General features: G+C 44.8%; 2 protein-coding genes across 2 annotated transcripts in view; both read right to left on the reverse strand.

The window, feature by feature from the left end:
- The window catches only part of LOC122933895 (zinc finger protein 613-like), a 142,196-nt gene extending 130,800 nt beyond the window's left edge, over window positions 1-11,396 (reverse strand). The window contains exons 1-2 of the mRNA XM_044288998.1: window positions 11,373-11,396; window positions 11,166-11,289 (exon numbers count right to left, since the gene is read on the reverse strand). Coding sequence (XP_044144933.1) covers window positions 11,166-11,289; window positions 11,373-11,396 — 148 coding nt within the window. The remainder of the gene's footprint in view (window positions 1-11,165; window positions 11,290-11,372) is intronic.
- LOC122936111 (gastrula zinc finger protein XlCGF26.1-like) lies at window positions 98-10,058 on the reverse strand. Its single transcript, XM_044292129.1, has 3 exons — window positions 10,049-10,058; window positions 8,993-9,049; window positions 98-1,836 (listed from the first exon to the last, which is right to left on the reverse strand). The coding sequence occupies exons 1-3, from the start codon at window positions 10,056-10,058 to the stop codon at window positions 155-157; spliced, it is 1,749 nt and encodes a 582-aa protein (XP_044148064.1). The 3' UTR covers window positions 98-154.
- Window positions 11,397-15,096: the final 3,700 nt, after the last annotated feature.

Here is a 15,096-nt window from a genome sequence, read left to right on the forward strand (position 1 = left end):
TTTTCACGGACCCATTGAATTGAATAGGTCCGTGAACTGTTGTCCGTCAAAAAAATAGGACAGGACAATGGGTCAGCGAAAAAAAACGGAAAACGGCAACGGATGCACACAACGGTCGTGTGCATGAGGCCTTATACAAATCATCAAAATGGTTTTACCCTGTGTGATTTCTCTGATGTAGAACAAGATTGAATTTATTTGTAAAGCATTTCCCACATTCTGAACATGAAAATGGCTTCTCTCCTGTGTGACTACGCTTATGTCTAACAAGATGGGATTTATATATAAAACATTTCCTACATTCTGAACATGAATACGGCTTCTCTCCTGTGTGACTTCTCTCATGTCTAACAAGATATGCTTTAGTTTTAAAACACTTCCCACATTCTGAACATGAATACGGCTTCTCTTCTGTGTGAATTCTTTCATGTTTTAAAAGATCTGATTTAGTTGCAAAACATTTCCCACAATTAGAACATGAATGCGGCTTCTCTCCTGTGTGAACTGTTTCATGTTTTAAAAGATCCGATTTAGTTTCAAAACATTTTCCACAATTGGAACATGAATATGGCTTCTCTCCTGTGTGAATTCTTTCATGATTAACAAGATACGTTTTGGTTCTAAAACACTTCCCACATTCTGAACATGAATACGGCTTCTCTCCTGTGTGAATTCTTTCATGTTTTAAAAGATCTGATTTAGTTGCAAAACATTTCCCACAATTAGAACATGAATATGGCTTCTCTCCCGTGTGAATTCTTTCATGTTTTAAAAGATCTGATTTAGTTGCAGAACATTTCCCACAATTAGAACATGAATATGGCTTCTCTCCTGTATGAATTCTTTCATGATTAACAAGATACGTTTTGGTTCTAAAACACTTCCCACATTCTAAACATGAATATGGCTTCCCTCCTGTGTGAATTCTTTCATGTTTTAAAAGATCTGATTTAGTTGCAAAACATTTCCCACAATTAGAACATGAATACGGCTTCTCTCCTGTGTGAAGTCTTTCATGTTTAACAAGATTTGATTTACTTTTAAAGCATTTCCCACATACTGTACATGGATATGGCTTCTCTCCTGTGTGAATTCTCTTGTGGCTTAAAAACTCAGATTTATATGTAAAGCATTTCCCACAATCTGAACATGAATATAGCTTCTCTTTAGTGTGAATTACCTTATGTGTAACAAGACATGATTTCTTTATAAAGCCTTTACCACATTGTAAACATGAATATAGCTTCTCTCCTGTGTGAATTCTCTCATGTATAACAAGATACACTTTCTTTGTAAAACATTTTCCACACTCTGAACATGAATACGGCTTCTCCCCTGTGTGAACTCTCTTATGATTCACAAGATTTGATACATATCTAAAACATTTCCCACATTCTGAACAAAAATATGGCTTCACTCCTGTGTGAATTCTGTGATGTACAACAAGTTCCGATTTGCTTCTAAAGCATTTCCCGCATTCTGAACATGAATATGGCTTCTCTCCTGTGTGGACTCGCTCATGATAGAAAAGATCTGCTTTTCTTATAAACAATTTCCCGCATTCTGAACATGAATATGGCTTCTCTCCTGTGTGTCTTTTCTCATGTATCACAAGATGTGATTTGTGTCTAAAACATTTCCCACATTCTGAACATGAATATGGCTTCTCTCCTGTGTGACATCTTCTGTGTACAGAAAGACTTGCACTATATCTAAACTGTTTCCCACATTCCCCACATTGAAACGTTGCACCAGCTTTCTTCCCAGTACTTGTGGTAACAATCTGTGATAGCTCAGGGGAAGGTTCCTCTTGATTAGGTGGATTATATGATAGATCTGTAACGAGAAGGAATGGATATGCAATCAGAGTAATGTCTCCATATGAATCCCCTACAAACACCTCTCCTTATATATTAATTATCATCCATGGACCCAATAGCACTACCTGAACCTTAACCAAAAAGAAACAGCCTGGAATACTGCCATTTTAAATATATCAATATAATCTTTATTAAATCAATTACAAACATACATGATTAATAAGTAGGCAGAAATAGACATGATATAAAATTAGATACAAGAGAAAATAACTGAAGTGCCCCCCTCCCCATAGGATAGGATACATCTAACAGGTCTAATTGTTAAGAGATACCATATGGACCACCCAGACACCAATAGTAATAGGTTATCAACTCTAATTGCTGCGATATCTTCCTTAAATCCTATATACAATTCTCCAACAACAACTGAGTGCCACAGTGCAAATTAAGCCCAAATGTTACATTTACATGTCCAGCATCCAACACCCAATATGAGAAAATAAGTTTACAGTATGTCCACAGTGATTATACTATGGTGCTGAAGATGGAAATCAACATAAAGGATTATTCCACATACACATTATCGAATAGGCATATCCACAAATACAGTCACTCCAACCTACCCAGGGACGTGATAAACCACTGTTAGGGTAACGCCTCAATCATCTGACATGTATGTTTGTAATTGATTTAATAAAGATTATTTTTATATATTTATATATAGCAGTATTCCATGGCTGTTTCTTTTTGGTTAAGGTACAGGTAATGTCTCCTGATGATCTGATCTTCTTTATAATATAGTGATGGCAGGATGTTTCACTCAGACTCCTTATTGGGATATTTTGTTAAGATTAAGGCCTCTTTCACACTTGCGTTGTCCGGATCCGGCGTGTACTTCACTTGCCGGAATTACACGCCGGATCCGGAAAAACGCAAGTGAACTGAAAGCATTTGAAGACGGATCAGTCTTCAAAATGCTTTCAGTGTTACTATGGCAGCTAGGACGCTATTAAAGTCCTGGTTGCCATAGTAGGAGCGGGGATCGGTATACTTACAGTCCGCGCGGCTCCCGGGGCGCTCCAGAGTGACGTCAGAGCGCCCCATGCGCATGGATGACGTGCCATGCGATCACGTGATCCATGCGCTTGGGGCGCCCTGACGTCACTCTGGAGCGCCCCGGGAGCCGCACGGACGGTAAGTATGCTGCTCCCCACTACACTTTACCATGGCTGCCAGGACTTTAGCGTCTTGGCAGCCATGGTAACCATTCAGAAAAAGCTAAACGTCGGATCCGGTAATGCGCCGAAACGACGTTTAGCTTAAGGCCGGATCCGGATCAATGCCTTTCAATGGGCATTAATTCCGGATCCGGCCTTGCGGCAAGTCTTCAGGATTTTTGGCCGGAGCAAAAAGCGCAGCATGCTGCTGTATTTTCTCCGGCCAAAAAAAGGTTCCGTTCCGGAACTGAAGACATCCTGATGCATCCTGAACGGATTTCACTCCATTCAGAATGCATTAGGATAAAACTGATCAGGATTCTTCCGGCATAGAGCCCCGACGACGGAACTCTATGCCGGAAGAAAAGAACGCAGCTGTGAAAGAGCCCTAAAAGTGGATTTTGTGATGTTCAAACACCAAAAATGTATACACTTATAACATTCCAACAAGGCCAGGTTCACATGACCATAGTACGGATTTATTATCTTGCACATGTCCCAGCCACAACTTGTGTTTAACTGACTCGAACTCAGCATCAAAGCATTCTGAGATAGTTTTTTCGTCACATATTGTACTTCATGACACTGGTAAAAATGGAGTCAAAAAATTTCATTTTTATTGATAAAAAATACCAAATTTACCCCAAATTTGTACAAATTATCAAATTTCCAAGTTTCAATTTCTCTACTTCTATAATACATAGTAATACCTCCAAAAAATGTATTACTTTACATTCCCCATATGTCTACTTCATGTTAGGATCATTTTGGGAATGATATTTTATTTTTTTGGGCCGTTACAAGGCTTAGAAGTTTAGAAGCAAATCTTGAAATTTTTCAGAAAATTTTGTTGTGACTATTTTTAGGGTACACATGATTTTTGGTTGCTCTATATTACATTTTTGTGAGGCAAGGTTACCAAAAATAGAAATTCTGAAATTTCATCTCCATTTGCCATAAACTGTTGAGGAACACCTAAAGGTTTAATAAAGTTAGTAAAATCAGTTTTGAATACCTTGAGGGGTGTGGTTTCTTAGATGGGGGGCACTTTTATGGAGTTTCTACTCTAGGGGTGCATCAGGGGGTCCTTCAAATGGGACATGGTGCAAAAAAAAAAAAAAGCCATCAAAATCTGCCTTTCAGAAACCATACGGCGTTCCTTTCCTCCTGTGCCCTGCAGTTTGGTCGTACAGCAGTTTACAACCTCATATGGGGCATTTCTGTAAACTGCAGAATCAGGGTAATAAATATTAAGTTTTGTTTGGCTGTTAACCCTTGCTTTGTTACTGGAAAACGGATTAAAATGGAAAATTTGCCAAAAAATAGCTGTTTTGGCACCGTTTTAATTTTATTTTTTTGACCGTGTTCATCTGATGGGTTAGGTCATGGGGTATTTTCTATAGAGCAGATTCTTACGGACGCGGCAATACCTAATATGTCTACTTTTTCTTTTTTTAAATATATTTAGGTTTTACACTATATTATCCTTTTATAAACAAACAAAAAAAGTTTTTAGCCCATTATCTTAGGTAGGGGCTCATTTTTTGCAGGATGAGAGGACGGTTTTATTCTAACTATTTTGGGGTGCTTATGACTTTTTGATCGCTTGCTATTACACTTTTTGTGATGTAATGTGACAAAAAAAAATCCTTTTTTTGCACCGTTTTTATTTTATTTTTTTGACCGTGTTCATCTGAGGGGTTAGCTCATGGGGTATTTTTATAGAGCAGATTCTTATGGATGCGGAGATACCCAATATGTCAACTTTTTTTTATTTAATTTTAGCTTTACAAAAATTATTTTTTTTTGTTTTAGTGTCTGAGAACCATATTTTTTTTTTTCTGATTGTCAGTGGCTAAATGGATCTAAAATTTGGGAAGGGGATTATAAATGTAGTACTCCATAGAAGTGTGGTACTCCCTGAAGCAACCAATAATGCAGGGGCCCGGATGATCGGGGCACGTGTCACACTGAGTAGTGGTGTCCTCCGTATCCCCCTCCTGCGACACACTCTGCACTTTTTTGGGGTCCGTGCCTTCTTTGCAGTATGGGGGACCACACCTGGAAAGTGTTTGCCAGGGACGATCCGGGCTCCTCCAGTTCCCGGCCTGCTACTTTCCTGGTCAGAAAAGATCAGGGCCTTGAGGACAACCTCATAGAACTGAAGGAATGTCCCTGTGTTGTCAGTGGTCCAGGACAGCGCAAAAGAGTTGTACAAGGCAACCTGTACCATGGCTTCCTGTCCGGAGTACAAAACAAAACGTGATGCTCCTAACGCAATAAGCAATGTTTTCTCTGTACGCCCGCCTATTTATATAGGACATGCCCCCAACCTATACAAACAGTGACCCCCGTCAGCAGACCCCAACATGAACATAGACCTCCCAAGATTCCCAAGCCCATGAGACTTGTACACAACATTAATCTCGTCTCAGAATTAAGTTCCTTTCAATAAGATACAAGTTTGTCAAAAGAAGTTTAATGTTTCTTGACATCGTTGGGAACACAACTACAGAGGTGCCGGAAAATGTGGGAATCCTTTAGACTCGTCTATATTTCTGCATAAATTTTACCTAAAACCGCATAAGATTTTCAGTCCGAACAACAGATAAAGAACGAAATCAAACAAATGAGTCCAAAATAATAGACTTGGTGAATTCTTTCCGAGTACATCTGCCCCAGTGGATACAAAGCTCTGCCGGTTAGGAAACACATGCAAGGCTGAATTATAAGTCATGAGTAAAAAGATGCAGCGCCGGCTGGAGAAACCAAAGCGCTGAGGCTGAGAGGCTCATTACTATTCACCTGTGAGGACTATTGACTGAGCGCACGTGCAGTCAGAGAGGCAGGGGAAGAGGTGTGTAGAGCGTCGCTAGTAGCCAGGACACCGATTTACCTGGAGTAATGTGCGTACATAGGGCAGAGCGCCTGCGTGATGTGGTGAGTGACTTGTCTGGTTTACAGTTACAGGATGGAGGACACCAAGCATCATATAAAGGGGAGGGAGACATGCTAGACAGATGAAATGGATGGGCAAATCAAATATATCAATGGACCATGTGAATCTGATCTGGTCCAAAGGGAATGTGAATTAGAGCTAATCCGTACACAAGGGCTCGTGCAGGAAACAAAACGAGGACAACAATCCAGAAAGGAGTAGAAAAAACATTATGACAGCACTCACTAGAGCACAGCAGGACCGGGGAGCAGCGAGTGTGGAGCTCCTGGTGCTGGCTGTCCTCACCGCTCCCTGGTCTTCTCCAGGCGACACGCTGTACAGTCCTGACTGCGTACAGTGCCAAGACGTAGTGCACACACTATGAACTGATGCTGTGCGATGTCAGGTCACAGTGCAGTGAGGGACTCAGAGAAGACCAGGGAGCGGCGAGTGCAGGTCGAGCCACTGAATCTGCAGAGTGGCAGCGTCATCTGGAGCTGGAAATGCAAGTTTATTTATTTTATGTCCGATGGGGATCTGATCTGAGGTCTAAAGAGGAATTGGGGGGGGGGAGGGGTCTGATCAGGACTGGGAGTCTGATCTGAGGTCTGATGAGGATTGGAGTCTGATGAAAAATATTTTTTCTTATTTTCTTCCTCTAAATCCTAGGTGCGTCTTATGGAGCGAAAATATGGTAGAAATGCAGACATTGTAACCAAAAAAATTGGAAATGGAGAGAAACAGAGCTGGATCACACATCCACAAGCTATGCTTTGATCTAATAACCTCGCTTCTCAGTGCAATATTCAGTGTACGGCCCCCTATACGGAATGCTTATGCAAGGGGCATTAGTGTACATCAAAAGGCATAGGCCCACTCACCGCGACAAGGTTGCCTCTTTGAGTGGGACCTACTCTAAACTTGTCGCAGCACTGTGTGGCGACCACCAGTGCCACAGCACCGCACCAGCAGACGGCGGGACCAAGCAGCCAAACAGCACCCCTGCTGCCTGGCAATGCCACCCTGGCACTGGGCCCCACCTACCCACCAGCAAAGCACCACAAAAACAATGGCCAAAGCCCACCTGAAATAAAGGCCACCACGCTGTACTGTGCTAAATTCAGAGGTCGCTGCGCCAAGTTTAGAGTAGGTCCCACTCAAAGAGGCAACCTTGTCGTGGTGAGTGGGCCTATGCCTTTTGATCAAAATGTACACTAATGCATCTTGCATAAGCATTCCGTATAGGGGGCCGTACACTGAATATTGTGCTGAGAAGCGAGGTTATTAGATCAAAGTATAGCTTGTGGATGTGCGATCCAGCTCCGTTTCTCTCCATTTATATATTGTAATAAAAAAACTGATAATATTTCACGTTTCTGGAAAATCTGGAAGTTGTCTGGTACAAATTTTTGTACTAAAAAGAAGGTAAATTTTCCTAATGGGCCCTGTTATACCACTTGTGACGAATACCGCACCTCGCAGCCCCCCTGACGCCAACCACGTCCAGCTCACATGGTATGGTTACCTCACTGGTTTCCAAAACGTGATGTTACACCCACCCTAGGAGCACGTAAGGTCAGCTTGGCACAGTTTACACAGACACCTCATGTCCACACAGGCACGGGGAGTGAGAGAGGGTGGTCCATGCTACTCTCAGCGTGACTCCACACTCGCTCACAACCTGGACAAGCTGAGAGGGCCCTTTCAGTGCCCCAGTGAAACAGAGCCCTGCCAGCCAGGTAGAATGCCACCAGTTCCTCGTTAGATATAAGCCCGTCCGCTAACGGGATTATATCGGGTCATAAACCGACCCGCGGTAGCTTATAACTAGGCCGAAACACTGAAGTGGGGATTCGTGATCGAGATACAAGAACAGTGCAAGATTAAATTATATATTTAATTGCCTTAAGGGCGCACTAGATATAACACAATATACACCAAGGATATATACAATGGTCAGATGTGCAAACACAGATGATAAAACTGATCAAAAGTCAGTTACCAGGTAGATGAGTAATCCTTTGGGTTATAATGATGAATGCTGTAGTGACATGGGAGCAGTGACATCAGAAGGTCCCTCCAAACACATTAAACAGTGACCCCCTTAAGAGAAAGACCCTGGCATCTGGCCTGCATGGGCCTTTTTCACCTGTAGTCCGTCACTCCCCTCCCTCCCCCGGGAGGCTGTCACTCCCCTTTGCTCCGGTGAGGCAGCTCAGAATCCAAAAACCCATTATGGATCATACCTCATCACCGGAAGATCATAGGGAGATGGTTCTGGCAGAAACCGATCCGGGCTGGGTTCTGGCTACAAGTGGAGACCAAACCTGGCACCGTTATGTGTTCCCTACCGGGAGTTCTCCATATCTCACCTTCCTTGCACCCTACCCACAAAGGAAGGGCAGGAGAATGTCCGTCTCGGCCCCAGGGTCGCAGATATGTAACCGGTTTATTCCTGTTATGGACGGACAATTCATAATCCCTTATGAACTCCTGGTTCCATGTCTGATGGATTTGAGGAATCTATGTACTGGGCTCAGACCCCGACACAGGGGGGTTGTCCTTTAGGATGAGATAGCTTCCATGCTGGTGGGGTGTGAACTGTAAACACGTGGCCGCACTTTGAAGCAGGGCCCCCTGTGGAGATTGATTTCCTCTGGAGCAAATGGCAGGAATTAAATCATAACTCCACATTCCTCACACCACCTACATACCGCTCGGGTCAATCCACCTGATCTGAAGAGTCTCCACACAGGATAGTAGATCCTTCTGATCCCAATATTTCTACCCTCTCGCAGTCTGTTGTTTTTACCACTCATCAGGTTAATCACATAAACTTCTCATTGTTTCAGGTTTTACGTTTATAATTTTATTTTTAAACAGTTCAACCATTTTTGTGCCAGGACAGGATTATAGAGTGAAAGTAATGTCCTACGTAATACCCGGCATCTGATAAGACCAAGCTGAGGATAACACACATCACTCCCAATTCCCTTCCTCCATTCATGATTCCATACCTGTGGTCACATGGACTGGAATGTCCTCCTCCACCTCACTCTTACACGGGGGATCGCCCATCATCCGCTCTTCTTCATCCTCCACTTTAATATCAGTCAGATCTTCCCCCTGATTTGTCATCTGTAACAATTCAGGACAATACAGCAGACAGGTGGGAAATCTAACAGGTCCACACAATCTATGACCCCTCTATGACTGCAGGAGCCCCCTATATAGATGTGTATAGGGCTCAGCTCCATCTACCTGATGGTTCTCTGGGAGCTTCTCCTCTGGACAGTCCTGGGAATACAGAGGACGGGGACATCTCTCGGGGGGATTTCTCCTGCTGGAGTCTGTATCTACAGGAGATAACACAGTGACTATATTATATACACTTATTACCAAAAAGATCCGCTCTGAGAAGGAGATGTTGGGAAGAAGCTTTCTATGTGTGACTGTAACGATGAGAAATGTAAGTGACTCCAATATTGGAGGAAAAAGGATAAATAGAAAGGAGGCTCTAGGACCCTGGGTGGCGCCTATTCCCTGGATACAAGATGAGATACGGCCTCTAGCCTGGATACAAGATGAGATGCGGCCTCTAACCTGGATACAAGATGAGATACGGCCTCTAGCCTGGATACAAGATGAGATACGGCCTCTAGCCTGGATACAAGATGAGATACGGCCTCTAGCCTGGATACATGATGAGATACGGCCTCTAGCCTGGATACATGATGAGATACGGCCTCTAGCCTGGATACATGATGAGATACGGCCTCTAGCCTGGATACATGATGAGATACGGCCTCTAGCCTGGATACATGATGAGATACGGCCTCTAGCCTGGATACATGATGAGATACGGCCTCTAGCCTGGATACATGATGAGATACGGCCTCTAGCCTGGATACATGATGAGATACGGCCTCTAGCCTGGATACAAGATGAGATACGGCCTCTAGCCTGGATACATGATGAGATACGGCCTCTAGCCTGGATACATGATGAGATACGGCCTCTAGCCTGGATACAAGATGAGATACGGCCTCTAGCCTGGATACAAGATGAGATACGGTTGGGCATGGAGGTATATAGGATCTGTATGCCGAGCATTATCCTGCTAAAAATGCCAGTTGTCAGCCCTGCCATGAGAGGAGCATATGTGGCGGCAGGATGTCCTGCACATATCACTATGCTGTTAGTGTCCTTGTATCACTACTATGGGTCACGACTGTCATATGTGAAGGCTTCCCCGATGATCAGACAGCAGTGGGGGCAGTGTGTCACTCCACAGTACAAGCAGGATTGAAGTGCTCACCATGAGGCCTCTGAACTGCAACCCAACCATCCTCAGATCCCAAATAGAACCTGGATTAATCACTAAAGGAGAGGTCCAGCCCGTAGCAGTCCAGGTTTCTTGTTCACGACACCACTGAAGATGAAGGTGACGGTGACTGGCTGTCAATGGTAGGACATGTAATGGACGCAGCGACACCAAATTTCCTTCTGTTAAATATCTAGAAATGGTCCTGGTAGAGACTGGGGGGGGGGGTGTAATGAAGAGGCCACCTGTGTCTGGATGGTGGACAATGAAACTGTGGGAGCTGCTCAAGCTTGTTGGTAGATCAAACGATCCTCTCTATAGTTGTCTGTCTGGGCCGACCGGAGCCTGGTCGTTATGTGTGCGCCCTCCGGAAACCACTGCTCTCAACACTTCCTAACAGCGGGGTCAGGACGGCCTAGATGGCAAAACAACCATCCACCTTCCTCCAATGATGGATCCCCTCTCAAAGTCTGTCGATTCGGCAAATTGTCTTTGAGAGCATTGTAGAGGCATGTACACTACCCAAAAGTAGCCTCTGCAAGCTTTTTAACAGGACTGTGGGGAAGCACTTTTATGTCCTCTTGTGGCAAGACCCAGTGTCAGACCACACCTGTAATCATTTACATATCTGCCTGACACAGAACTGTGGGACGAGTCGATAGCAATCAGACATTTCTGGATGCGGTATCTTTATGTCAATGAGTGTTTATGTGATGATCAGATGATATTTGAATCTATGTGACCCTTAGACCTTTATAATCAGGAAGATCTCCTCTTACCCCGTTCCTACATTACATGTCATTACACACTGCACATGACCGGACTGAGGCTCTAACACGGCCTCTTCTCACCTCGTCTCCTCTTACCTGGTGATGTCAGAGGCCGGGGAGCCTCCATCATGGCCTCCTTGTACAGATCCTTGTGTCCTTCTACATACTCCCACTGCTCCATGGAGAAATAGACCGCCACATCCTGACACCTTACAGGAACCTGACAACACAATGACACCGTCATCACCCAGACCCCTCCAGTGCTGTTACTGGAGAATTTCCCAGCATTCCCAGCAGTGTCACCTCTCCAGTCAGCAGCTCCATCATCTTGTGGGTGAGTTCTAGGATCTTCTGCTCATGTATCAGGGGATAAGGCTCTGTGATGGGGGTCCCCCCTGATGTCTTCTTCACAATGGTGTAATCCTGTGGATGGAGAGAGACACTTAGGGAAAGAAATTCCTTCCTGAATCTGGATCTACGGTTATAGTCCAGTATCATCTAGACGTAGTGGAGGCCTCCTTGTTATAGTCCAGAATCATCTAGATGTCAGACTAGTGGTAGAAATCCTCCCCCAGGCCACACTCCGGCCATCTCCTCCTCTGCTTCATCTCCTCCTGGGTACAACCTGCCTACTTACCTTCTCATGGCTCCTACAACATGACTATTGGTCTCCATGATCCATCACTGACCATACTGGTGGCTGATCTTCAGGTTCTCCATCACTTGGAAGGTCTGGAGGCCGTTCTCCAGGACCCTGGACTCTTCCTATCACTTCCTATGATGGATTCTCCTTCCCGATGTCTGACTTGTTACAGAATACAATAAAGAGGAGAGAAATCTAGAAAAGTTTACCTCTCCGCTCAGCAGGGAGATGATCTCCAAGGTGAAGTCTAATATTCTTCTGCTGATCTCCTTCCTGTCCATCCTTGGTGGTCATTCAGGAGAAGAGGAGAGAACTGGAGGAGCTGGAGGCTTCTAGTACTGCAGGCGCCTATTATGAGGAGAGGCTGGAAATCCTCCAGGGACAAGAGCATTAGTGAGATCCAGAACCGCACTTACTGCTCCTGGAGAGACCCCGCTTCTCAGAGCCCCCAGCACCGGGGATAAAGGGGGATTCTGGAGAAATGGCTGATACCAGAGAGAAGAAGAGGCTCCAGACACCACAGCAGTGACTACCGACCAGGACCTGCTTTGTATCTGCTGCACTGCAAGAGCTGAAGGACCTGGGATGATGTCACTGTCATGTGATCAGTGCAGGGGGCGGAGCTCAGCAGCAGTCATGTGGCGATGAAAGACCTGTGATTATGTCACTGTCATGTGATCAGTGCAGGGGGCGGAGCCTTGGATGAAGAAAAAAAAAAAAAAAGAAACAGAGTCTTCTCCTCTTCTACCTCCTCCTGTAATGTCCTCTGATATCACATAATAACAGGCTGGACATGCTGGGAGTTGTAGTCCTCTCCTCTTCTACCTTCTCCTGTAATGTCCTCTGATATCACATAATAACAGGCTGGACATGCTGGGAGTTGTAGTCCTCTCCTCTTCTACCTCCTCCTGTAATGTCCTCTGATATCACATAATAACAGGCTGGACATGCTGGGAGTTGTAGTCCTCTCCTCTTCTACCTCCTCCTGTAATGTCCTCTGATATCACATAATAACAGGCTGGACATGCTAGGAGTTGTAGTCCTCTCCTCTTCTACCTCCTCCTGTAATGTCCTCTGATATCACATAATAACGGGCTGGACATGCTGGGAGTTGTAGTCCTCTCCTCTTCTACCTCCTCCTGTAATGTCCTCTGATATCACATAATAACAGGCTGGACATGCTGGGAGTTGTAGTCCTCTCCTCTTCTTCCTCCTCCTGTAATGTCCTCTGATATCACATAATCACAGGCTGGACATGCTGGGAGTTGTAGTCCTCTCCTCTTCTACCTCCTCCTGTTATGTCCTCTGATATCACCCAATCACAGGCTGGACATGCTGGGAGTTGTAGTCCTCTCCTCTTCTACCTCCTCCTGTAATGTCCTCTGATATCACCCAATCACAGGCTGGACATGCTGGGAGTTGTAGTCCTCTCCTCTTCTACCCCCTCCTGTAATGTCCTCTGATATCACCTAATCACAGGCTGGACATGCTGGGAGTTGTAGTCCTCTCCTCTTCTACTTCCTCCTGTAATGTCCTCTGATACCACCTAATCACAGGCTGGACATGCTGGGAGTTGTAGTCCTCTCCTCTTCTACCTCCTCCTGTAATGTCCTCTGATATCACCCAATCACAGGCTGGACATGCTGGGAGTTGTAGTCCTCTCCTCTTCTACCTCCTCCTGTAATGTCCTGTGATATCACCCAATCACAGGCTGGACATGCTGGGAGTTGTAGTCCTCTTCTACCTCCTCCTGTAATGTCCTCTGATATCACATAATGACATGCTGGGAGTTGTAGTCCTCTCCTCTTCTACCTCCTCCTGTAATGTCCTCTGATATCACCTAATAACGGTCTGGACATGCTGGGAGTTGTAGTCCTCTTCTCTTCTACCTCCTCCAGTAATGTCCTCTGATATCACCTAATAACGGTCTGGACATGCTGGGAGTTATAGTCCTCTCCTCTTCTACCTCCTGTAATGTCCTCTGATATCACATAACGGCCTGGACATGCTGGGAGTTGTAGTCCTCTCCTCTTCTACCTCCTCCTGTAATGTCCTCTGATATCACCTAATAACAGGCTGGACATGCTGGGAGTTGTAGTCCTCTTCTCTTCTACCTCCTCCAGTAATGTCCTCTGATATCACATAATAACAGGCTGGACATGCTGGGAGTTGTAGTCCTCTCCTCTTCTACTTCCTCCTGTAATGTCCTCTGATACAGTCCTGATAAAAAGTTTAAGACCACTTAAAAAATGGCACAAAATCCTATTTATCATGGCTGGATCTTAACAAGGTTCCAAGTAGAGCTTCAACATGCAACAAGAAGAAATGGGAGGGAGACAAAACATTTTTTGAGCATTCAATTTAATTAAAACAACGAATAAACTGACACAGGCTGTTTTTCAGCTGATCATAAGTTTAGGCCCACACCTCCCAAAAAAAAATAAACCCCCCCCAAAACAGAAATCCAACTTTCAAACATGACCTCAGTACTGAGTAGCTCCGCCGTTATTGTTTCGGCATGCTTGATGCAAGCGTTTCCATGAGGTGAGTGGGAACATTTCTCCAAGTGGTGAAGACGGCCACACGAAGGCCATCTACTGTCTGGAACTGTGGTCCATGTTTGTAAACTTCCCTTGCCATCCATCCCCAAAGGTTCTCAACTGGATTTAGATCAGGGGAACATGCAGGATGGGCCAAAAGAGTGATGTTATTCTCCTGGAAGAAGTCCCTTGTCCTGCGGGCATTGTGTACTGTAGCGTTGTCCTGTTACCACACAGACGAGGGCCTCAGTCATGAGGAATGCTCTCTGCAACATCTGGACATAGCCAGCGGCCGTTTGACGCCCCTGCACTTCCTAAAGCTCCATTGTTCCACTGAAGAAAAAACCACCCCAGACCATTATGGCGCCCCCTCCATTGTGGCGCGTAGAAAACATCTCAGGTGGGATCTGCTTGTCATGCCAGGAACGTTGGAAACCATCAGGACCATCAAGGTAAAAAAAAATCTCATCAGAGAATAAAACTTTCTTCCACCTTTGAATGTCCCATGTTTGGTGCTCTCTTACAAAGTCCAAACGAGCAGTTCTGTGGCGTTCAAGGAGACGAGGTCTTTGAAGACGTTTTTTGTTTTTGAAGCCCTTCAGTCTCAGATGCCGTCTGATGGTTATGGGGCTGCAGTCTGCACCAGTAAGGGCCTTAATTTGGGTCGAGGATCGTCCAGTGTCTTGATGGACAACCAATTGGATCCTCCGGCTCACTGCTGATGAAATTTTTTGGGGTCTTCCACTTGACTTTTTTGTTCCATAACCCTCAGGATCATTTAAGAAATTCCAAATGACTGTCTTACTGCGTCCCACCTCAGCAGCAATGGCGCGCTGTGAGAGAC

This window comes from Bufo gargarizans, chromosome 4 (assembly GCF_014858855.1).
Source record: "Bufo gargarizans isolate SCDJY-AF-19 chromosome 4, ASM1485885v1, whole genome shotgun sequence".
Lineage (NCBI taxonomy): Eukaryota > Metazoa > Chordata > Amphibia > Anura > Bufonidae > Bufo > Bufo gargarizans.